Genomic DNA, 26,536 nt, shown 5'->3' on the forward strand with positions numbered 1-26,536 from the left:
ATGTTAAATAGCCAGTTCCTCACTTTTTTATGATGCTTTATAAATCTATGTACCTGAAATTTAATACTCTTAAGTACAGTGTTTTTATACTACAAATTATTTGCCTTTTTTTCCCTCTAAATCATATTCTAAATGAGTTTGGGAGGGGCATACTGCTTAAAGAAGTCTGTTTTAATTAAAACATAATGATTACTAGATGTGTAATGATTTTCTTTTCTCACTGAGGATTTCTGATAATTCTGATTTGGTTACAGTGGAACATATCCATGAAATTCACATAGAAATATTAGTAGGAAAGTTGAGTACACACACCATTGGTTAGCATAATGGTAGGAGATTGGTTATTTCCCTGACAGGGAGTAGGGAATGTTTCACATGGTTTAGCTTCATCTGCAGTCAGTTCTATTTTTGGTAATGTAGAGACTTGGAATCTGAGAGTTGTCCAAGAAATAAGGGCAATAGCTCTTTACAGGATTCTAAAATTCCTCAGGTATGAGATAGTTGGAGAAACTTTCTAAGTAATGTGTTCAAGCCTAGAAATGAGACGAAACCTAAGATGCTGTGAACATTTGTACATATTTTCACTATTTTAATGTTGACTAGCCTTAGCTAAGAACATAAAAACTAAGACCATAAACTGGTTATGATGTCATTAATTTTCTCAATAGATCATGAATTATGTTGTACAGTTGCTAAGTCATGTCTGACTCTTTGTGACCCATGGACTGGAGTGCCCCAGTCTTCCCTGTCCTTCACTATTTCCTAGAGTTCGTACATTATTACTTAATCATAACTTTATAATATGACTTTAAATTTGATGAAAAGGTTTATTTTCTTTTGAATATTTGACCCTCTACAACCATGAATGAAATTCCCCAAAGCAAATTTATATTAGATTAATGCCTTTAGATAAGCAGGAAGTCCAACTTTTGATTTAAGCTGTGAAGTGCTTTGGGGCCTATTGACCACTTTGATGCTGAATACAATTATAAAGACTTCAGGGAATTCATCCTTCCATAGCCTGTTCTTGATAACTCCTTTTATAATTCCTAGTGTCTGATTTTCCATAGTTGACCGTCAGTCTCTTTGAGACCTTTTGTTTTTCTTAAGGATTACATGTCTCAGAAGACCTAGATGACAAAATTCCAAATGCCACTTCTACCACTACCCTCACCCGAAACTAATATATAGATCAGTTAAGCTATATATTAATATAATCTGTATATATACATAAACACACACAGAGGTAAGCTATATATAAATGTGTATATAGGTGAGGTAAATCTGCCAGGTTTTGAGCTAACTGGAGCTCATGGACAGGTTAAGTCTGCATTTATATAAGAGAAGACAACAGTTTGTACATAGAGTATACATTAAGTAAAGACAGTAAAATGCAGGGATGTTAATGAAGTTACTTTATATAAAAGACTAATACAAACCTTACATTTACTGACTTATTTCTTGAAATAAAAACGATTAAGACTTTTCAGGTTTGGTTCTCCCCTTTTTATTATAGGGGAACTAAGACTATAGCCCCACCCTGTAGACACACTTCTTTATATTAAAGCCTTAGTATAATTTTTTTTAATTTTGTAAAATCTCTACAATAGAATGTGTTTAATGATGTAAAATGTTTTCCTTTGATCTTTAAATTTCATACCTTTGGAGAGACTACATTTCTGACAACCTTTAATATATATTTTGACTTGAAATTCTTCAATAACAGATTTTTCCCAGACCTAAAAAAAATCGATGAATATGAATTAAGATTTTGATTTTGATAGTCATTTTTGGTTTACTGCTAATTCTAGAGTAGAAATACTCATAGTATACTCAGATTTGGGAGCTAAGTTATTTAAAAACAAGTTGTAGATTTTATCAAACTGATACTCTTATGAAAAATAAATTGCAGTGTTTTTTCTCCATGAGGAATCGGTAAACTGCTAGTAACATAGGTTGAAATACTTTCTGCTTTACACTGTTAAAGGTTTAACATATGTACTGTTCTTTGAAGATACTAATAATAGTTCGTATCAGAATCCCTCTTACTCCAGATGTGGAGACAATAAACACTTAGCTGTTATAAAATGTACCAGAAAGATTGAAAGCATCATTAGTCTGTCATTGATCATTTCTTCACTTAAGCAAGTTTGAACATGAGTCTTGTATTCTGTCTATCTAAGCTCTGTAAACTTAAGCGGACCAGCTCAGTATTGTTTTACTTTTTCACTCTTATGTGTCTTCCAGTTATTTTTCCATGCAGGGCTTTGCATAAAAAGTGATGTTGACCTGAATTACTAGTTGGACATTATATGCTGTGTCACTTTCTATAATAAGTAGAAAAGTAAGGATTCAATTCAAGTTGTCTTCATTGGGAAAAATATTTTGGATGCTATTTAACCATAAAGTGTTACATATTCCTATCCCAATTAGATGAAACAAATATATTTATTCATGAGTTTTAACATAATTGAGAATAACTTTTGTATTTCCAGTTAATTTCACAGTTTTTATATGGTTCAGATGGCACATAAAAGAGTGCTTTGTAAATATTAAAATACCATGCACATGTTGTGTGATGATATTGAGGTAGCTCTTAAGACAAAGTAGTTCTAATTTCCAGATGCCCACATAGCTTTCCATGTCATAAATGTTTGTTTATGTGGGCTTATTTTTAGTTCTGACATTTTACAATTTGTCCTTTGTTTACATGCAGCGAGGAGTTATGGGCGAAGACGAGGTAATTCATTTCTGTTTGCTATGGTATAACTGTTTCTAATTGGGTTTTACTGATCAATGTTGTAATTATTCCAGATTTATTATGCAATGTCTGGAAACTCACTGAAAAATTGTGTTTTGATTTGCACACTTACTTGTCCAAGTTTTGAACCCTAAATAGCTTAACCTTTAAGGTACATTTTCATACTAATATGGTTATTTAATAAATTTTTCCATTATAAATGTCTAGATTTTAACTTTTTAAAGTCATTTGTGTATCTTTTAAGATAAACCTTCTGTTTATAGTGTTTTAAGAGATGTGTTTTATAGATACTACTGAAGGTGACATGAAATATGAATTTTCTGCTCTCTCAATCTGTAACTGATTGTCTTATCTATGGTATATAATTTATAGCTCTAGTTTATTAGTTTTATGTTTGATCCAGTTGGACATGGCAAATACCAAACAGATTACTATTAACACTGATATATAGAAATCATGTTGCTCATATTTCTCTGGGTCTTAAAATATCCTTTCTTTCTCTGTCTTAACACCACACACACATGCACTTTCTCTCTCTTGTCTCTCTCTCACACATACACATACTTTCTCTCTCGCACAAGAGTCTTCCCCTTTGGGTTCTTGTTTTCTTAAGGAAAAGACTAGGACTATGCAGCACTGCTCTGTTCAGCTTCCTAGGAAAGCAGCTAACATTTTCTGTGGCTTAAACTTTGTTTTTCTTTTTCATGTGCAGAAATTGATAGGAAGAAAAGTAGATGTGATGATGGGATGAGAAGAAGCAAAAGTAACTTTACAATAGATTATCTTCTAGTGATGAATAGCCATACTACTTATGTGGTTATGATAAGTGCCAGTAACCATAGTACTCATGGAAAAGGATTTTCCTTAGCTTGTAAACTCTTCCTTGAGCCATGGAGGATAGATAGTAATAACAGTGCCTTTTGATCAATTTTATGTATGTGTGCCAGCGCTTCAAATTCTTTTTATCTAGTCATGAGTGTGTTACTTTGAAGACAAACATGCAAAACTGTCACCATTGACGACAGAAACTAGTACTTTATACATGTCAGTAGTATTTCCAGTTTTGTATTTCAACGTTGTCTGAATTTAACTTCATTTTCAGAATCTAGTTTCTTGAAATGCTTCACTGACTGTCTTGGTTCTTTATTTTTCTAACTAAAAAATTAAGAGGATTTGGAGACTAATGACTTAGAAAACTGAAGCTGAATAACTTTCTAGAGATTGTTACTAGCAGCTGAGAAGAGGAGAAAAATTGAGAATTTTAGTACCTATTTTCAGTTCTATGGACTATCTTATTTCACTGTGGTATTTTAATATGGAAATTTCGTTGTCTTGAAAAAAGCCCATTTACCAATCTGTGTTTTTAGGTATTTTTGAAACTGTAGAGCAATTTAGGATTCTTGTCTTTTTATACACGTTTCATCTTTTAATCTTAGTGTGATTTATACACCTGATTTGGTATACTCCAGTATAAATGTCATAATCTAGGAAGTTCTTCAAAACAAGGTATAGGAAAATCATGCTGTTTATCTTTTATCTTAATTTAATCATTGTAGACTGTGACTATATTAAGAAAAAACAAAAATTTGTGCTTTACTCAAATATCTCTGTCCTCTGGGAGCCACAAAGACTTCTACTTCAGAGCTACCTCCCAGCATTGAAAGAAAGAAGACTCTCACTTGGTTTAAAGGCTTTTGGTAGAAGCCTTCTGTAGCACAGAGCTGACAGTTGTTATACTTACTTGGCTTAGTTTAGCAGGAGCTGGAGTGAGGCGGGTAGGGCATGGTGGTGGATAACTTTTCCTCTCACGTTGTATAGCATTAAGTAATTTTTCTAGTTGTTCCTCCTAGGAGTCTGCTTTTAAAATTTTAGATTTGATAGTCAGATGAAAATATCCTGTGATAAAGCAGAATGGAAAAGAATATGAAAAAGAAAAATATATATATGTGTATATATACACACACACACATATATGTATAACTGAGTCACTTTGCTGTACAACAGAAAATTAACACATTGTAAATCAACTATACTTCAGTAAATTTTTTTTAAAGTATACCCATTAGAAATAACTATTGAGAGGTCTTATTTGAGTTTGAAAGTACTTTTAACACAGTAAGTAATAAAATATATTAAAAAAAACAAGCACATACTAAAGGAGTGACTCAACAAGTAGCCTGGCTTTCTTCCTATTTTCTATTCACTGTTTCCTCTTCCTGTGCTAGATGTTATAGCAGTATCACACTGATAACCTTTTAACTATCAAAGATTGCTTTTATGGGTTTCATATTTTAGATTTGGTCCATCAAAGGAAGTCCATTTATTTAGTCATTTTTCTTTTCTAAAAAAAAAACTCTCATGTGCATCAGATCTGTTGATGTGGAATGTGTGACAGTTGAGCTGATACAATTTTGGCCAAAAAATAAGACATTGCTGTTTACCAGTGTGTGGTGGATGGACAGTATTATTTTCACAAGCATTTTGACTTTATAGTCTAGTTTAAGAAGAACTATTTTTTTCTTCTTTTATCACTTTTGACTCACCTTTAAGCTCAGGCACAGAGTAGCTGTTTTCATTTAAAAGATTTCCCACTTGAGTGTAGTAAAAACTAAATTACTACCAAAATGAATGTGTATATTTTAATATCTTTAGTAATGTCAATATAAGAACTTTAAATCAAACTGACTGTGGATACTAATATATGAAATATACCTTAGGAATAATCAAAATTTAAATATGCTAAAAGTGATTAAGAAAAGCAAAGATTTCTTCCCCTGCTTTTCATTTGTATCCTGCCCCTCAGTTCAGTTCAGTTGTTCAGTCGTGTCTGACTCTTTGCGACCCTATGGACCGCAGCACTCCAGGCCTCCCTGTCCATCACCAACTCCTGGAGTTCACTCAAACTCACGTCCATCGAGTCGGTGATGCCATCCAGCCATCTCATCCTTGATCGTCCCCTTCTCCTCCTGCCCCCAATCCCTCCCAGCATCAGGGTCTTTTCCAATGAGTCAACTCTTCGCATGAGTTGGCCAAAGTACTGGAGTTTCAGCTTAAGCATCATTCCTTCCAAAGAACACCCAGGGCTGATCTCCTTTAACTAAGATGGACTGGTTGGATCTCCTTGCAGTCCAAGGGACTCTCAAGAGTCTTCTCCAACACCACAGTTCCAAAGCATCAATTCTTCGGCGTTCGGCTTTCTTCACAGTCCAACTCTCACATCCATACATGACCACTGGAAAAACCATAGCCTTGACTAGACAGACCTTTGTTGGCAAAGTACTCCTATGTATTTCTGTACCCTGGGAGCCATAAAAAGTTCTACTACAGTGCTGCCTGAGGGCCAGGATTAGAAAGGAGAAAGACTCTTATGTCTATCTTATATTTTCCATGTTTATTTCATTCAGAGAGTGAACATATTGGTCTGAGCTTGGAGTAGGTTTGGAGGTTGTGAAAGAAGTGTGAAGTGTAACTTAAGCACTATCTCTCAATCTGAAATATTTCTGTTACTTCAGCCTATCCTTTTAATACAATAATAGGTAGAGGATTAAAATGCTGCTCTACTCCAGTGGAGTAAAAATATATAGAATTATGTTAAATAACAGAAATAAAGAATCTATTTTAGTTAGTGAAACTAAAAACCACAAAGCAGTCTCTTCTAGCAGGCAAGCCCAAAGCTTTACTCAGTAGATTTTAGTATATTACATATGAAATGGGAAGATGGGAGAAATACTTGTAAAGGGAATAAAATTACAGAGCTTTAATTAGAGTGGTTGGATTTGTTCATACTGGTATATAGCCATTCATATTCTTGTGCCATAATGAATTAAGTATTAATAATACATTATACTTAAAATACTGCTTAAAAATTGATCCAGGATTTTCTGTGATTAGATTTAATTTGAACTCATTTGACTCTTTAACAGTCTTGTAAAATAGCCAGAGTAAGTATATACTCCCTAACATCACTGCTACCAAATCCTCTCATGACGACATAAAGGCTGACAATTTTCATCTTTGATAACTACTTTTTTCACCTTTTTATTGAATTATAATTTGCATGCAGTAGTATTGTAGAAGGAAATGGCAACCCTCTCCAATATTCTTGCCTGGGAAATCCCCTGGACAGAAGGAGTCTGGCGGGCTGCATTCCATGGGGTCACAAGAGTTGGACATGACTTAGCATCTAAGCAGCAGCAGCATACAATATTACACTAGTTTTAGATGCACAGCATGGTAATTCAGTATTTTATGGAAAATGATCACCATGGTAAGTCTAGTAACCATCTGTTACCATACAAAATTATTACAGTATTATTAGCTATATTCCCTATGCTGTCCATTATTGATACATCTCTATGTATAAACTGGAAATTTAAACCTCCTTATTCCTTTTACCTATTTCTATTTCGTTTATTCCACTTTCCTCCCCTCTGGCAACCTCCAGTTTATTCTTTGTATCTGAATATGTTTCTGTTTTGTTTTGTGTATTCATGTTGTTTTTCAGATTATACATATAAGTAAAATCATACAGTATCTTTCTTTGATTTATTTCATTTAATGTAATTAATACCTTCTAGGTCATCTGTGTTAGTGCACATTGTAAGATTTCATCTTTTTAATGGCTGAGTAATATTCCAACAACATTGCATGAGTTGCCTTTTCTTCACATCCGTGCCAACACTTGTTATTTCTTGCCCTTTTGTTATAGCCATTCTGACAGGAGTGAGTTGGCATCTCTTTGTGGTTTGCCTAATAATTAATGATGTTGAGTATCTTTTTGTGTATCTTTTGGCTATCTGGATGTCATCTCTGGAAAAAAGGCCAATTCAGGTCCTCTGCTTATTTTAAAATTTTGTTGTTGTTGATACTGTGTTGTGTAAGTTCTTTATATGTTTTGGTATCAACCCCTTACTATCATCTGTAGATGTCATCTCCCATTCAATTGATTGCTTTTTCATTTTGTTGATTTCCTTCACTGTGCAAAGCTTTTCATCATTTGATGTAGTCCCATTTATTTATTTTTGCTTTGGGTGTCTTTGCCTGAGGAGACATATTCAAAGAAATATATTGCCTAAACCAGAGTCAGAGAGCTTACTGTCTGTGTTTTCTTGTAGGAGTTTTAGGTCTTATATTTAAGTCTTTAATCAATTTTGACTATTTTTTTGCATATGGTGTGAGAAAGTAATCCAGTTTCATTCTTTTTGTGTAGCTATTCCATTTTCCCAGCACTGTTTTTTGAAGAGACTGTCTTTTCCCCTTGTGTGTTGTTGCCTTCTTTGCCATGCAGATTAATTGATCATGAGCATGTCGGTTTATTTCTGAGCTTTGTTTTCTGTTCCACTGATCTGTGTGTCCTTTCTGTGTCAGTACCATACTGTTTTTATTACTCTAGCTTGGTTGTATAGTTTAAAATCAAGAAGCCTGATACCTCAAGCTTTGTTCTTCTTTCTCAAGACTGCTTTGGCTATTCAAAGTTTTGTTTTTTTATTTTGGGGGGGTTCTATGCAAATTTTAGAATCATTTGTTCTAATCATGTGGAAAATGCCTTTAGTATCTTAATAGGGAGTGCATTGAATCTGTAGATTGCTTTGAATAGTATGGAAATTTTAACTATCACTTCTAATCCATGACAACAGTCTATTTTTCCACTTATTTCTGTCATCTTAAATTTCTTTAGCACCTTACAGTTTTTAGAGTATAGGTCTTTCACCTCCTTAGTTAAGTTTGTTCATTTGTATTTTATTCTTTTTTATGTGATTATAAATGGGATTAGTTTCTTATTTTCTCTTTCTGATAGTTTATTAGTGTGAACTCAATTTTAACCCAAATATATTATGTCTAGCAATTAGTTTACAAAGACATATAGGGTACTAAGTTTTAACTGATGTTTTAAAAATTAAATATCTTATTCCCTGTGAGAAAGGACAAACCTATTATTGGGGCAAAACATTTTTAAGTAATAAATATAGCTCCTGTCTTAGTTCTTTGGAGAAACATTCCGGATAGTGATTCTATCTAATTCCACAGGTGGTGCTTGAGAGAGATCAGTTCCAGACCTATTTCTGTTGTTTTGAAAGTTTTTTTTTTTAATCCTTGCATATGAAATAAAATTCATGCCATCACACTGGTGGGTTATTTAACCCAGTGGAGTGGCTGCTAGGATCTTGAGGCATGGGAGGAATATTCTTTGTTAATAATAATACTTTGTTTTGCATTTGCTTTAATTTTTAAACCAACAATCAATAAATAAAAGTACAGGATATACATTAAAATCAAAGAACCATGCTTACCTTTAAACTATAAACTGACTAATTTTTTGCACAAATACTTTGTTTTCCTCTCCTGCCTGTCCCTGCTGTGTTTCTGTGTTGGGAAATGTCTTTATTCTGGGCATCCAGAATAAGGCTACAGTCTGAAAAGCAAAGTATAATGATTAATTTTGGGCATATTAGCATAGCCACCAGTGTCAAAGTTAGTAATTGCCCATTACTTCTCTAACTGCATCCATCTGTGCTACACATACACCTGCACACGTAAGAGGACCAGATATTGAGGAGTAACTGTCAGTCATACAAGCATATATGTAAGTTTGTCTTTAGTTCTGTCTTCAGTTTAAGGATGCTCATAGTAGAGTTTTTATTATTGCTTGTATAGAACAGCAGTTTTTATATGGATATAGAGAAGTTACATGCATTCTCTAATGATTTTTTAAAAAATACTTTAAAGTGAGTAATTTGAATCATGATTGTATGGGTATGTGTTAGTCGCTCAGTCATGTCCGACTCTTTGCAACTCCATGGACTCTGCCAGACTTCTCTGTCCATGAAATTCTCCAGGCAAGAATACTGGAATGGGAAGCCATCTCCTCCTCCAGGGGATCTTCCCAACTCAGGAATCAAACCCAGGTCTCCTGCTTTGTAGGCAGATTCTTTACCATCTGAGCCACCTGGGAAGCCCCAAAGGATCATGAAATCATGATGCACATCATAAATGAGGCTCACATTTGTGGTGGCTGCAGTTTTTCTCACTACAAAATCTTTGCTGATTTCCTGGTTTTGGAGAAGGTGTACTTTTGAGTCCTGTTTACAGGAATATGCATTCTATTATGTTGCTTTCATCTTGAAAGGAGATCTTGGTGACCTGTTGAATAGGCCTGGCAACATAGAGGCCATCTCACACTCTTTCACTGGCAGTGATTGGCCAACGTTGTGTAGTCCTATTTTTCTCTTTCATCTCTTATTGCTTCTATCTATAATATTTATTGTAACTACCATAGTTACTTTTTAAAATTTTATTGTACATTTTAGGTATCTTAGTGTAAGCTAATTTGCTTGCATTTGTGTTTGTAAGTAGAGCTTTTCCTAACTTATTTTATAACCCTGATACTAAAACCTGACAAGAATATTATAAGAAAACTGTATACCAGTATCCCTCATGAAATAAAGGTAAAAATTCTAAAGAAAATATTGATAGACTGAATCCAGAAATTTATAGAAATGGAAAATGTATCATGATTAAGTGGGATTTATCCCAGAAATGTAAGATTGACATTTGAAAATCACTTACTATAATTCACCACATAAACAGAAGGAATTAGAAATACCATGCATATGTGCATGCCGTAGAAATACCACAGATATAGAAAGCATATCTGATAACATTCAGCAGCTATTCATGATTTAAACAACCTCTGAGGAAACTAGGAATAGATGGGAATTTCCTCAGTCTGTTAAAAACCGTACATTTTGTGTTGATTGATGTCTGCTTTTTCATACTTAGTATTGGTAATTTTAGTTTTCTTTTTTTATTCTTTCTTAGAAAGTATTTTTGAAGTACATGGAAGGCATAATTATTTAGTGGTTCTTCTTTTATAGTCATGTTAATTTGGGTTACAGGGAAGGATAATTGGAAAGATGAAAAACAGTATTTTTGTTGATGATACATGTTTAGTTAACTCCTCTTTTAAATGAGTATTTAACTCTAGAGCTTTTATGGCTTCTAGAAGGAAAGTGGTCGTGATTTCCCAGCAATAAAGATTATCATGAGTATGGCCAGTATATGACATATTCCCAGCCTTTTCATTGTATCTTCTGTTCACCTGAACTTTGGTTAATAGATTTGAGACATAGATTACACTTAGATCTTTGATAGTTACTATATTAACTGTGGTATTTTAGACAGTATCTATAGTTAGAATACTATAGTTAGTAATGCAGAATAGGGCTTCCCTTGTGGCTCAGCTGGTAAAAAAAATCTGCCTGCAATGCCGGAGACTTAGGTTCGATCCTTGGGTTGGGAATATTCCCCTGGAGAAGAGAAAGGCTGCCCACTCCAGTATTCTGGTCTGGAGAATACAGAAAAATTCATTAGTATATAATGAGTATACTTACAATATTATAGTTAAGAGAAAAATTTTAAGTCATTTTGGGTCACCTCTCTGATATTGCTTATATAGTGATTTTCTTTATCACTGCATTCAGTATTTCTGTTTTAAGTATTGGCATGTCTGAAATAAGTATAAAATTTGGATTTATCGTTTTAATCAAAAACTAAATATTGAGGTTGTTTCTCTACCTCATCTTATTCTTCTTAAAATACAAAATTATTCATTTAAAGTCCAACCATAGAAAGTTGAACTAGTTATTCATAACTAATATTACTTGTGATGGTTCTTGATGAGGTTCTCTTTAAGGAAAATAGTTTCATTTTGAAGAGCTTTCTTTCTATTGATCACAAGGAATATTGACATTTGTTTTTCATGGTCTTTATTCCTGATAGCAAAGGTATTGGGAAAGTTAAATATTCATAGACTTACTCAGTGAACATGGGTATATTTCAGAACACCTTGTTAAATTGAATTTGAATATGCAGAATAATTTGTTTCCTATACCAAATATGATCTTTCCCCCTATTTTTGATCTTATAAAATTAAAATTCTTATTTCTAACATCTAGCTAGCTATAGCTCACAGACATGTCACCCCCTCCTCAGCCCAACAACCCCAGTTCTATGCAGGCCATCACATTTCAGACTGTCTTTGTTATATCATTTGCATCATTATGTACCATACTTTTCAAGATGATAGCACATTAATGACACTTTATATTGAATATTTATAGTTTATATTAAGACATACTACAGATTATATGCATTTTCTCCTCATTTAAAAAATCCTTTACTCCATCTTGAAGGAAAAAAAAAAAAACCTTGCCTACATCCTTATTTTCTTTTTCTTTCTGTAATAAACTTCTTCAATGTCTGTACTTCACAAAACTCTACCAGCAGCTTTACTAATGCTACTGCCTTCAAAGATCATGCATGTCTTCAACTTGTCATTTTTCTCAAATCATTATCTTAACATCTCACATTGTTCCTTCATTGCTTTTTTTATTCTTTGATTTCTCCCTTGTAAGTTTCCTGAGGTGCTCTCCTTATCATTTCTCACTGGGGTTCTTATCAGTGATGTTATAAAGAACATTAAGCTCTCTCCAGTTTACTGGTGAGTTGATCCCAGATTACTTGCTCAAAAATGTGACTCTTCTTTCTCCACATTTCTGAACATCTCAGATGTGAAGCTTGTGAACTTTCACATGTCTAGGATGCAGTTCCCTTTCCTGTCGCAGTTTCAGGTCTTTACTCTCCTTATATTTATTTAGTTAATGATTTTTACCACTCATATTCTAAAACCTTCTGATTCCTCCTTTCCATTCTTTTTTTCTGTTTCATTTCCCATCTACTTTTCACTGCTTCAGGTACCTCCAACTGTCCATCCTTCCTGAATTTTTTGAAGGACTTCTGATTGGCTCATTTCTCACCACATTAACCATATTTGCCAAAAATACAGGAAAAGTTATTATCGTGCTTGAGCACCTGTTTTTTGTTTGTTCCTTTTTGTTTTGTCGCTGACTAAATAAAATATGTCCTTTAGCCTGACATTCAAGGTTAAGTGTTCTGTCTAGCCCAGGGTGCTTTTCTAGCTTTTTTTTCCCCTTTTTTCCAACATGTTTCAGCCAACATGACTCTTATTTCTTAAATAAATTCATTTTTTCCTTCTCTCTCTTATGTTTCTCCTTCCACTTGAAATATTTATTCAAAACCATTTTCTTACAAATATTCTACTAGCCTACGTTTTCTTAACTCTATTTTCCCCTGTTACCACAACTGCTATCCAGTTTCACTTGGGGATATAAGAAATTGCCTGTTTATTAGCCAGGTTACTCCCTTCCTCCAGCACACTTCCTCTGAAGCACTTTAGAGACTGTTTTACCAGGTCATCTTACTTATTTATTGTGATCCCCACAGAATCTAGCATCAGGATTGCTACAGAGGATTATATAGTCTGTTCCTGTACAAGGGTGTGTCCTGAAGGGTGGGCTCAGGTGGGGATCGAAGTCTTGGAGGGGAGCCTCTTCTGTTTTGCATTTGTGCAGAATCTCTGTCCACCCTGTCATGTAACTGACACACATGCAATACATCAGGATCTTATATGCAAGTGTAACTTGGTACTTTCATCCTTCTTTACTGTGGTCTGCAAGTGTTTTGTTGTTGTTGTTTTCTTATCAGTTTAGTCTGTGTCGTTTCTGTCTGCCACCAATTTCTAAAAGGTTTCTTCCATTACATATCCAGTTTAACCATCCCCATACAGCAGATTCTTGCTGTTTTCCACAAAAAATCGAAATGATCTAGTGTTTGTTCATGACATAATTGTTATCATATGGCCATGTTTGTTTCTAACTCATCCCTCAAACAACGTCTCTCCTGAATTCAGGTAATTGAACGTTTAAGCTATCCGAATGTTCCTTAGTTTTTGATCCCTATGTCACTTTCACTTTTTATTTTTTCACTTTCATTTTCAAGCCTTTAATTGTTGCTCTTTTTATTCCTGACTTTTATCACTTTCTTAGATCTGAGATTCAGGTTATATTTGTTCTTATATTTTAGGTCGTTCTTCCCTCTTTCCAATAGATGATGGCTTGCTGGATGATGGGCATAATGATCAAGTTGGTGTTTTAAATTCACCCACATGTTACTCAGCTCATCAGAATGGAGAGCGAATAGAACGTTTCTCTCGAAAAGTTTTTGTTGGTGGTCTTCCTCCAGACATTGATGAAGGTAAAATGATGACTTGTGATACTAAAGAAAAAAACCTGAAATATAGTGTGAATGGGGATCTAAGTTTGTTTCTTTACTTTGTATATTTTACATATCGTTACTGTGAGCATTTTTTTATAAATCAGATTTTCATTTAGTTCATATCTGTTATTTTTAAAATATAAAACATATTTAATTACATTAAACTTTTTATTTTATATATTTATTTAAAACTTTAAAAAACTTTTTGTATGACCATAACACATATGACCAAACTTTTTGTATATATGTAACTTAACCTTTAAAACTTTTCATAGTTTTATGAAAACTTAAAAACTTTTCATATGACTGTAATGCATGCACGCGCATGCACACAAACCCACACACACACACACACACACACAATGAATTAAAGGTAACCAACCATGCAGCTTTAATGTATAAGAATCAAAAATTAAACTTAAGTGTAAATGTACTTTTAGAAACAGATAAGAGACTATACAACCTAAACAAGGAATGGAAACAGTACATAAACAGGAAATTCAGATTTTATAAAGAATAATAAGCATATGTAAAAATTATCCTGTGTAATAATAACTAAAGAAAGATAATTCAAGATAAATGTAAAATACTGAAACTAATACTTGTGAGACTGTGGGAAAATATGCCACTCTCGTTTACAGTGTAATAATAGAGAAAATAGTACTACATTTTGGGAATTTTTTTCAGTTATAATTCAAATATCCACAGACTTATTCTGTATACTGATCTGTACCAAAAAGTTTCCATGTGATAAATAAGTATGAACGTGTCATTGAATTTGACCTCTACATCTTTCAGTGAAACTACCAGGCATGTATAGACCCTAGTATATTTTAGAAATATTAAGGCTTTATGTGTCTTGTTCAGCAGACCTTTTTTTTCCTACAATATGTTACTTTATCAAGATCTTTATGGATCTTTAATTTGATATAATGTTGGCATGTTTTTCAAGTCAGTGTTATTTATGATTGCTATACTGTCAATCCCTTAGTGTCCATATGGTATTATATAATATTTTAGAAGTCATGCTGAACTGATTATTCTAACCAATATGCTGCTTAAAAACTACTTTGACTAACTAGATTAAGTTTTATGTATCATTTTAATGATGATATTAGACATTTTTTCTAGCATTTATATTTTTGGGCTTATATTTATATTATCTTGGGCTATGTGGTACTTTAAAATATTAAATCTTAACATGTTTCTAGTATTTATATTCTAGTTTATCTTAGGCTATTTGGCACTTTAAAATATTAAATCTTTTAAAATAACAAAATACAGATTTTTTAGAATGAATCATTAAAATTAATTCCTAATGCATATTACTGTACTTTCTTAAGATGAAATAACTGCTAGCTTCAGAAGATTTGGGCCTTTGGTCGTGGATTGGCCTCATAAAGCAGAAAGCAAGTCCTATTTTCCACCCAAAGGTAAGAGGGTTTTTTTGTTACTATTTGCTAAGGAATAAGTTATATGAGAGCTGAAGAAACAATTGGTCTTCCCTAGTGGCTGAAAAGGTAAAGAATCTGCCTGCAATGCAGGAGACCTAGGTTCAATCCCTGGGTCGGGAAGACCCCCTGGAGAAGGGAATGGCTACCTTCTCCAGTGTTCTTGCCTAGAGAATTCCATGGACAGAGGAGCCTGGCAAGCCACAGTCCTTTCCCTTTCACAAAGAAATAATATCAATTACTCTGTGTTTTCTTTTAGAATTGAATATGAGTACATCTTTGTATAAAAACTAATAGAGTAATTTGTAGAGGTCGGTAACAATGTATCGAGTGAGGCAGAATGTTTCTGAAAACTGTTGCACTTCAAGCCAGTCAAGAATCATCAGAGACTTGCTATGCCTTCTCTGTAATGATTTGATAATGATTTCAAAGGCTTGTATCAACAAATATTTGAGTCGTTTTTCTGCCTAAGGTATCCTTCTCAGTAGCTTGGGCATAGACATATAAAAAAGTGTCTCTGCTCAGTAAAATTAAGAAATGTATCAGTTTAGTCACTCAGTCGTGCCAGGCCTCCCTGTCCATCACCAGCTCCCGGAGTTTACCCAAACTCATGTCCATTGAGTCAGTGATACCATCCAACCACCTCATCCTCTGTCATCCCCTTCTTCTCCTGCCCTCAATCTTTCTCAGCATCAGGGTCTTTTCAAATGAGTCAGCTCTTCGCATCAGGCGGCCAAAGTATTGGAGTTTCAGCTTCAACATCAATCCTTCCAATAAACACCCAGGACTGATCTCCTTTAGGATGGACTGGTTGGATCTCCTTGTAGTCCAAGGGACTCTCAAGAGTCTTCTCCAACACCACAGTTCAAAAGCAGCAATTCTTCTGCACTAAGCTTTGTTTATAATCCAACTGTCACATCCATACATGACCACTGGAAAAACCATAGCCTTGATTAGACAGACCTTTGTTGGCAAAGTGATGTCTCTGCTTTTTAATATGCTGTCTAGGTTGGTCATAACTTTCCTTCCAAGGAGTAAGCATCTTTTAATTTAATGGCTGCATTCACCATCTGCAGTGATTTTGGAGCCCCCAAAAATAAAGTCAGCCACTGTTTCCCCATCTGTTTGCTATGAAGTGATGGAACCAGATACCATGATCTTCATTTTCTGAATGTTGAGCTTTAAGCCAACTTTTTCACCTTCCTCTTTAACTTCCATCAAGAGGCTCTTTAGTTTTCTTCACTTTCTGCCATAAGGGTAGTGTCATCTGCATATCTGAGGTTATTAAGAAATGCATGAAGTGAGAATAAAATACAAACCCATGAATATTTCAAGTTGTCCTTAAGTGTTCCAGAGATGACAAGAGAGTAATATATACTCTGTTGGTGAATTTAGATAGAGAAGAAAACGAATGGTCAGGAAAAACTCAGTTACATAAAGAGATAAGATGTGCAGAGTTACGTATTGCTAGGATACTGCAGTGACTGATCCAGAGAAGAGACATCACAAATGGAGCTAATATTCGTTTGAGCAAAGTGATGCCACCATCAGTGGGCAGAGGAAGAATCACCTGCCTGGACTGAGCAGGGGCAGAGAATTTAGCCTGAATCCAGCCAGTCGTGGCAGATCCTCATAGGTGAATGAAAGAAAGGGGTAGATTGAAAGACTTTACTTTGAATATCATTCAAATGTAATTTTAGAAATAAAAAAGTACACCATTATTCTCATGGCTGAGTGGATTTTTCAAGCCTGGGGAAAAGACTCCAGTAGATCTATTGAATAAGCTGATTTCGACTCTGGGAAAGGAAACATGTCAGAGTTATTGGCATCCAAAAACCAGCTCAGGGTTTCTGGTGATAAATTGTTCAGGCCATCTCCACCTTTATCATTGAGAATTATAGAACTCCTATGAGTGGTGTCGTTTTTTAGAGAATGGAATAATGCAGTGATTTATATATATGTGTGATTTATATATATACACACACACACATATATATGTATACACACACATACATTAAACTCCAGGAGTTGGTGATGGACAGGGAGGCCTCGCATGCTGCAGTCCGTGGGGTTGCAAAGAATCGGACACAACCGAGTGACTGAACTGAACTGAACCTTTAAATCTTATGGAATCCTTCGAGCCTGGATCTCAGGCAGCTTTTAGAATCTACTTATACCTATGGACCTCTCTCCATGTACTCTAAATTTTCACATGATTTTGGACTTTGCTGGATCTGGAGGTCTTGCATCCTTGGTTTAGAGAGAAAGCTAGCTTCATGTTGATGTAGATGTTCATTTCCTAGCTTGGTTTTAATCTGTTGTTCAGTGTTATGATCTTGTCTTTTATAGTTTATTTTACCAAATGTTCAATAAAAATGCCTGTTAGTTCTGGATGTTTCTGCCTAAATTACCATCATCCTTTGTCTGGACCATGTCAGACATATGACTTAGTCTGTCCACATCTCTGGATATCCCGTGTTTCTCCCACAACACAGCATGAGTTATATCTATTAATGTCAGAACCTATTAATTTTGAATTTTTCCAATAATCTGTCAGACTGTGTCTTTACTCATCTTTGTATCCTCAGTAATTCATGGGTTGAAATTTGCCTAATAAGTGATATAAACAACTAGAAATACTATAGGATGGTTTATCCTTTGGCCTGAAGTAGGTAGAGGAAAGCTTCACTGTGAAAATTTGAACTAAATCTGAAGGAGATTGTGCAATTTAGATAGATTAAAAAAGCTGTTCAGAAGAGTTACAGGCAGGGATTGAAGTACAAGTTTAGAAAGGTACTGGAATTAGTTTCTATCAAGACAGGTACACATTTTCTGCATGGACTTCTTGTTCAGATAAGGGGTGGATTTAAGCCTAGTCAGATAGGTTGATTTCTGATTTCATGAAACAGAAGAGCTGCTGTCATTGTTACTATTGCATTGTTATTGTTATTGTAATTTTGTGGTAGTTATTTTCTCAAACTGAAAACAAGAAAAACAACAAAAAATCAGTAGTGGCAAATCATAGTATTTTGGTACAGTTATAGTTGATTGTACCCATTGCCAAAGACCAGTGTTCCTAAACCTTGCACGTTCGTGCATTTTTGTCATTGCTGGAGTTCATCATTCCGTGGTTTGGAAAACACTGGTGTAGAAACATCCAGTTGATGAAGTTGCCTTGTAATTGAGGTAGTGACTTGAGCCCTTGAATGCTGAACCGCACTTATACACACCTGTCCTTTGCAGTGAATAAGGTTCACCTTGAGTAAACATTGTTGTTCGCCAAGTCATTTGGGACTGTTTGCAACTCCATGGATTGAATGTAAACATTAGCGTGCACTGATAAATTCTAAAGAACATGTTAGGTGGTATTTTTGGTGAGACTATTTTAATATTTAGTGGCTTGCCTTAGCTAGATTAAAATTTATCTGCCATATTGCTTAATTTTTGTGATACAAATATTTATTTCCTAATAATCACAAAAATAATTTAGCAATTTAAAATATTAATATAAAAACTAGCATCATAAAACATAACATTAAAATTTTAATTTAAAATGCTCTTTTAGTAAATTGATCTTATACCCCTTCATTATTACAAAACAGTTATAGCTCTCAGAACCGTAGCTTGTATCAAAATTAATGCCTTCACATATAGAAAGCCAGTCTTTATTTTCTCATTTTTTCCAGATGTTTCCAACAATGATAAAAGTCTTAAGATATGTTTCTGATCTTGCATAATCATACACATGGAAGTTTCTATTTGTGTAGAAATAGAAATGGTTTGATTGCTTATTTGTGCAATCAAATATAGTAATTTTATTAAAATGAAGTACTTCTTTTGTGTGTCATATCAGATCTTTGTGGCACTGAAAGTGATTATTGGCAATAAGCTGTGTTTTTTTTAACTTCTAATAAAACATGAACTCACTCTTCCCATTGTTTAATGGAACAAACATGGATGGCCTGTATGATGGCATTTTCATACTGGGACTAGATTTCATTGCTTTAAATTTGTTTGCATAGAAATCTTGTCAAGGGAAAGGGGTGTTTTTAGGTCACTTATAGTTATCTGCTACTGGGAATAATCACATAATAGTAAACTTGTAAATTTTGATGCCTTCTTTTTATAATGAAGTCTGTTCTGCCTGATGGATACATAATATCTGATTAAAGATTGACAACTGGTTGTCACAAGGAAAGGAGGAAGGGCATATTTCCAAAAAAGCATAGGAATCTAAGCAAGAACTTGACTCCAAAGTACAAACCCAGTCTCCATACTGTTTGGAAAAAGTGTTCTGCTGCTCAGCCACTTTGAGACTTGATTTAAAAGTCTGACCCATCCTGAAGGAATCTGTTTCATTCCAGCCTCCCTAAGAGAGTTTTCTTAGTATCATTTAGAAGTGGTCAGGTTGACTATGGAATTTTCCCCTACTTACAGGAATTCCAGGGCCTTTCCACATGTGCTCCTCCCACCTGCCCAAGAGTATGCTCTAGAACTTGTCTTTCCCTGAGGGCACCTGAAGAAAATTGTAGCTTCTGCTGGACTCAACTGGTTAATCCAGCCAAATTGTTTAAGGAGACAGTATCAGCCTTAGAGCAGATCTAGGTTTGCAATTAATCAACCAACTACTTGCTTATGTGACTGGCTTTGGGCAAGTAATTCAACCACTTGACACCTCAGGGTTTGTTTTGTTTTTCTTTTTTTCTGTAAATTGGGAATAATGTTTCATGGACTTACTCTGAGAATCAAATATTTATGTGAAGCTCTTAGTACAATATCAGATACTAAATGCTCTATATAAAGTAGTTAATTTACCGAGTGTTTGTGTTTGTGTGTATTCTACAGGTTGTTGTGTTCTCCAATAGAAATGTAATGATTGTAGTCCTATTTGATAGTTCATTTTTTATCTACTTCAAAGGTGTGTGTTTTCTAAACAGTACTGAAGTTTGGGATGAAATCACTGACCTTGACTTACTGCCTCATTTTCATGGCTGTTACAGGCTATGCATTCCTTCTCTTTCAAGAAGAGAGCTCAGTTCAGGCACTGATTGATGCTTGTATTGAAGAGGATGGAAAACTCTATCTGTGTGTTTCCAGCCCAACCATCAAGGACAAACCTGTAAGTAAATGCTACTCAAACTTGAAGCTACAAATGAAAGTTTTCCAAAAACTGTTTTGAAATGATTATTAGTGAAAAAACTACTGCATTAAGGGTTCGGTTTTTAAAACTTCATATAACTTACAGTATCTAGATTACAATATTAACAATTTGTTTCCCAAACCATCTGTCCAAAATTCTGAATTATGAAAGCACCACAATTGGCAGAAAGCTCATCAGCTATTAAAGCAGCGAGACCTAAGCCCGTAGTATCATCTTCTTCACAGGTTCAGATCCGTCCTTGGAATTTGAGTGATAGTGACTTTGTGATGGATGGTTCTCAGCCTTTGGATCCTCGAAAAACAATTTTTGTTGGAGGTGTTCCTAGGCCATTGCGGGCTGGTAAGTAGAATGTTAACAAATTTTGTTTCTTTACAAAAATCATTTAACATGAATTGATTCAGTAAACATTGGGCACCTATTGTGTATATATCACCACTGGATCAGCTAAGGGCAGATTCTCCTCCAACAGCTGCTTGCTGGAGAATCGAGACAAATTCTAAAAACTGCTCTTGAGACCATTAAGGAACTGGAGAATAGGACAACCATTTATCACTATGTATAGCTAACTCCAGACAGACTCTATAAGAAGAATCCACTCAGGCACTTAAGTCTGCTTAAGTGTAACTGTCCAAGATGTGAGAATTTGGGGTCTGTTTATTTGATGCAGGTTGATTCTGATATCTGAAAGACACTTTAGATACCTGAATGACAGACTTATGTTCATCAGTCATCAGAATCCAGAGATCTACCAGAAGATGTCATATGGTACATAATTATAGACATAAATGCCCACAGTACAAGCAGGTTTTATGATACTGTGCACCCTTGTGAAGTGTGTTAGCTCCTTGCATCACTGAGAACACCCTCTTCCAGTATGGGAGGTGCATGTTAAAGGACTGTTCACACGTGTAAATACTTACAGGTACACCTACTACAAAGACGCACTATAGGAAACAGAAGGGCATAAAGCAAGGAAACGTGATGTAGCCTAATATTTTCAAAATACCTGTATTTGAGCTGACATATGAAGATTGAACAGAAGGAGTTTGTGTGGAGTGTGTTTCAGATAAAGGGGTCAAGCATATTCAAAGACATTCGGTGGAGGGAGGCCAAGTGCATCAGAGGGACTGAGGGGAGTCCAGAGTCACCACCTAAGGTATAAGGAATGAGGGAAGAGACACAGAAGACACTGAAAAAGTAAATAGCAGTCAGATCATAAAAGTCTAACAGCTAATTTGATATTTATCCTCAGAGCAGTGGGAAACCAATGAAGGGTTTTTAAGTAAAAGAGAGAGACATCATATTTGCATTTTTGAAAGACTAGTTTAGCTGATGACTTGTGGAGGGGAGAGTTGAGTTGAGAGTAGATATAGGTGGACCAATTCTGAAGCCTGTTATTACAGTCCAGGAGACAGTTAGCAGTGGCTTGGATTAGTGGTGGTGGTGGTAGAAGAGCCAAGTGAACAAGTGTTACAGGTATTTATGAAGTAAATGCAAAGGCTCAATCTCAATTTTCAGTCTTAAGCTACTAGGTAGACAGTGGTACCATTACTAAGAAGATCAAGAACACTGGAGTAGGTGGAAGAAGATTGTGGTTTTGAAGACTAGTTTGTGCCTCCATTCAGAGTTCCCAAGCAGAAATTTCAGTTAAGCCATTGCCATCTGCAATATCTTCAAGAGAATCACCCTTGGTGCTGTTTTGAAAATAAACTTGGGGGTGGGAAGAGCACGGATGAGAAACGAAGTGATAAAGCTATTGCCATGATCTGATGAAAAATAATGGTACCTTGAAACAGAATGTTAGTCATGGAGGCAGAGCAGTTGGATTCTAGATATGTCTGGAAATCAAGTTCATGGGATTGCATGCACTGAGGGAAACAGAAAAAATAGGAAGGATGAAGCCAAGCCTCTTGAGTTGGCAACTTCATCTTTTCCGTCACTTACTGAGTCAGTGAAAACACACTGGGGCACGCATAGACAGGTAGCGAAAGGTCAGGAGCACCGTGTAGGACGCAGTGCCTGCTACAGGGCCTGTTAGATATCATATGACTGGTCCAGTGGGCAGCTGAGCAGTCCACTTCTGTGGTGAGAACAGATGGTCCCTAGTGTGCAAGACAGAGGACTGGATCTAGAAGAGAGCATTATCCTATTGACTTTCACTTAAAAAAAAAATACTTTAAGACTGTTGATTCATTCACTGTGTTCTCTCCCATTTGATGTGCACTTCTTTTCTTTTCCAGTGGAGCTTGCTATGATCATGGACCGGCTGTATGGTGGCGTGTGTTATGCAGGGATTGATACAGATCCAGAGCTGAAATATCCAAAAGGTGCTGGTCGAGTTGCTTTCTCCAATCAGCAGAGCTACATTGCTGCCATCAGTGCCCGGTTCGTTCAGCTTCAGCACGGTGATATTGATAAACGTGTAAGTTGCATATTGGAAAATTATTCAAGTCCTGTAAGCTGCTGATCCAAAGCTTACTGGGTTTCCCTGGTGGCTTAGATGGTAAAGAATTTGCCTGCAATGCAGGAGACCTGTGTTCGATCCCTGGGTCAGGAAGATCCCCTGGAGAAGGGAATGGCAACCCACTCTAGTATTCTTACCTGGAGAATTCCATGAACAGAAGAGCCTGGTGGGCCACAGTCCATGGGGTCACAAAGAGCTGGACGTGACTGAACAACTAACTTTCACTTTTTTTTTTCAGGTTTATCCTAACCCTAACCATGAAATATTAGGTTGACCAAAAAGTTCCTTTGGGTTTTTCATAAGATCGTACTGAAAATGCACTTTTTGACCAATACAAATGTAAATAAAAATGTTATTTCATTACTTTCCTATCAAATGTTCTACAGTTCTTTTTATCAGTCAGCTAAGTTGTTTCCAGTTTGTTGTTATTGTATTTGTTCAAAATAATGCTGAAGAAAATACCCTTATATGTTTATTTTCTATACACATGCAAGTATTTCAGTAGAATACACTCAAAATAGAAATCATCAGGTCATTATTTTTTTACCTTGGGCAAACCAAGCCATTTAAACACTCAGTTTTCTCTCCTCTCAGGAAGTGCAGAGATCTTAGACTGCCTGGCACTATTCAGTCAGACAGAAGCAGTAACCTGTCATTCATAAAGTTCTCACAAGCCAGAAAGTAAGGCTGTTGCAGCTAATAGTGGCCAGTGCTAATTCACAGAGTATTTTACCAGGTACCAAGCACTGTTTTACATGCTTTTACTTGCGTCATCTAATCCTCACAACTCTAGGAAGCAGGGTCTGGTGCCTTTCTCATCTCACAGGTATGGAAACTGAGGTCAAGAGCTTTAGCATCAAGAGCTGACTTAAGTCTGAGACCTTCTCCTGAGTCACACTGTCACAGTGGGACTTTGACTTCTGTCTTACTAGTTCTCAGAAGTCTAGACATGCCTTTCATAGAATCATCCACAGCTCTGGTTTAGTGGTACCAGTTATTTATGAACAGGGCACAGCTCTCACCTGCAGTAGAGCAGCATTGCCAGGACCAGGGGCTGTTACAGTTGTGCCATCTCACCGGTGGGGCTGGGAAGAGAGAACAAAGGTGTAAGTGCATTTGTCTTCCATGCCCTGCTCATTTTAACTCACGGTTACCCCCACCTCTGAGAAGATCAACACACAGGTGTGTTAAAGATGTCAACTTCAAGAAAGGTGAGGGTGGAATGTTTTGTGAATCAATTAGGATTTTACAGTTTTTATAAATTATTTTTTGTATTTGGGGAATAAAGTGATGTAAATAGTATTCAATTAATAGTTTTCAGAAGAAACATATCAAAATACAATAAAATTACCAAACTAAGTGCTCATTGAGTCACATGGTCAATTATGAACCTAAGACCTATAAAAAGATGACTGCAAGAACAAAATGATGTACTTTGAACCTACAGGGTGGTGAAACTGGGCTTCCCTCCATAGCTCAATTGGTAAAAACTCTTCCTGCAATGCAGGAGACCTAGGTTTGATTCCTGGGTCAGGAAGATCCTCTGGAGAAGGAAATGGCAACCTACTCCAGTATTCTTGTCTGGAGAATCCCATGGACAAAGGAGCCTGGCAGGCTACAGTCCATGGGATTGCAAGAGTCTGTCATGACTTAGTGATTAAACCACCATGGCGGAACTATCACGCTAAGAATATGCCTCTTCCTTTCAGCATTGAGTGCTGCTCCATTTCTCTAGAACACTGCATGAACCTCTTAAATCAGTGCTAAAGTGGGGTCTGAAGCAGACTTGACAGGACTTGTCTTCCCTCTTTTTCTAGGTGGAGGTGAAGCCATATGTGCTGGATGACCAGATGTGTGATGAGTGCCAGGGCGCACGCTGTGGTGGGAAATTTGCTCCCTTTTTTTGTGCCAATGTCACTTGCCTGCAGTATTACTGTGAGTTTTGTTGGGCAAATATCCACTCCCGTGCAGGACGTGAGTTCCATAAGCCATTGGTAAAGGAAGGTGCTGATCGCCCACGTCAGATCCACTTCCGCTGGAACTAAGAACAGCTGACCGGCCTCTGTTCAACAAGGAAAGAAAGGGTGCATGTGGCTTACTGTGTCTGAAGATACTGACATGCAGAAGAAATAAGTGCATTCTTCTGCTTTCACCCCAGCTATCAATACATGCATCTTTATCAGCAGCCAAAACACTACAAGCCTCTTGTTTTTCACCAAAACCCTACATCTCAGGCTTACTAATTTTTGTGATATTTTCATGTTAAAATAAAATGTTCTTTTGTATTTTCTCCAAGTTATTTTTATATGTAAAGTTAAAATTAGATATGAGAATGTTTTGCGTAGGGGCAAACAGTCTGCTGCTATATAGTGGGTGAAGCGTGCACTTATTTCTAAACGTGGGTTTTTAACTTTAAGATCTGCCCCAGTAATTTACCAAAGGTAGCAAAATAATAGTGAAGATGGAATATGTCTGCTACAAAGGCTTATTTTTATTGTTGCTATTTTCAGTGTATACATAAACTAAAAAATTAGGGTTGTTTTTTTGCTCTCCATTTTGACTTGCAAGAAATAATACCTCAAGATAATCTGATTTATTAGCTATTTTTAAACATTTTTAATCACAAGCTGTATTAGCTTTGCTGCTATATAGGTGTTATGTGTAAATGCCACCTATTAATACGGGATTGAAAACGTTAGAGACACACTGCATTGCAGATAAAATGCAGGCAGCACAATATGGCCTAAACTGCCATAGTTTTAGAATGTGAAAAAAAAAATGCATGTTTACTTACCTGTATACACCATATGCATGCACTAGAATTATTAACAAGAGGTGAGGTATTGCAAATGTTCAAAAAAGCTCTCTTGAACTAGGTAGCATGAACAAATTATAAAATTTGTTTAAAAAAGCAAACTTGCATGCATTATTGTGACTTCAAGTTAAAAAACAATGTCCTACATGTGTACAATATGCAAATTAGTTTTAGATTAGAGAGTGCAGCCATTTTGTGATCTGGTCGGTAGTGGAATTCGATTTTATGCAGACTGGATGTAATATTTGTAATCCCTGTGCAATTTTGTGATGTGCGGTTCTAATTCATGTGCAGTGATATAGTATAGATAAAAGATTGAGTAAAAGAACAATACTAGAATTTTAAAGAAAGTTGATTTTAGCCCCTTTGATAGTTCATGGTTAAGACATCCGTTATAAACCAAAGATGGCCAGCACACTGCTAACCGGTCACCAAATGTAAGGCCCACAGGAAGCCCATATTTAAACAAAGGAACTTTATCGAAGAATGCAAAACTTTAGTAAACCTAAGTAAAGTCAAAATGGAGATGGGGAAATATACAGATGGCTAGTTGCATAAAATTCAATTTTACCTTAAAGATAACGGTTAAATCTGGCTTAAACTTGCTTATGTGTTTGACCTATGTATATTGGGGTCTTCTGTCTAAACTGGGGTCACTGTTGCATGGAAATTGTTGTTCTTAATGGTTAAAAATTGCTTTTTTTAAATTTTGATGAAGGAATTTTGGTAATGACTTTGCTTGCGGTTTTTT

At 35.6% G+C, this 26,536-nt stretch overlaps 1 protein-coding gene across 9 annotated transcripts in view; it reads left to right on the forward strand.

The window, feature by feature from the left end:
• The window catches only part of CPEB2 (cytoplasmic polyadenylation element binding protein 2), a 68,870-nt gene that overhangs the window by 40,099 nt on the left and 2,235 nt on the right, over window positions 1-26,536 (forward strand). For 4 of the 9 annotated variants that reach the window (XM_024993643.2, XM_024993642.2, XM_024993640.2 and 1 more), the window contains 6 exons: window positions 13,703-13,873; window positions 15,238-15,327; window positions 20,346-20,464; window positions 20,731-20,845; window positions 22,747-22,928; window positions 24,788-26,536. The exon at window positions 24,788-26,536 is cut by the window's right edge and continues 2,235 nt beyond it. In XM_024993643.2, coding sequence (XP_024849411.1) covers window positions 13,703-13,873; window positions 15,238-15,327; window positions 20,346-20,464; window positions 20,731-20,845; window positions 22,747-22,928; window positions 24,788-25,015 — 905 coding nt within the window. In that variant the 3' untranslated portion in view covers window positions 25,016-26,536. Of the gene's footprint in view, window positions 1-2,716; window positions 2,741-13,702; window positions 13,874-15,237; window positions 15,328-20,345; window positions 20,465-20,730; window positions 20,846-22,746; window positions 22,929-24,787 lie in introns of all 9 variants that reach the window. The other 5 variants (XM_024993641.2, XM_024993638.2, XM_059887821.1 and 2 more) reach the window with 3 other exon arrangements.

This window comes from Bos taurus, chromosome 6, assembly GCF_002263795.3.
Source record: "Bos taurus isolate L1 Dominette 01449 registration number 42190680 breed Hereford chromosome 6, ARS-UCD2.0, whole genome shotgun sequence".
NCBI lineage: Eukaryota > Metazoa > Chordata > Mammalia > Artiodactyla > Bovidae > Bos > Bos taurus.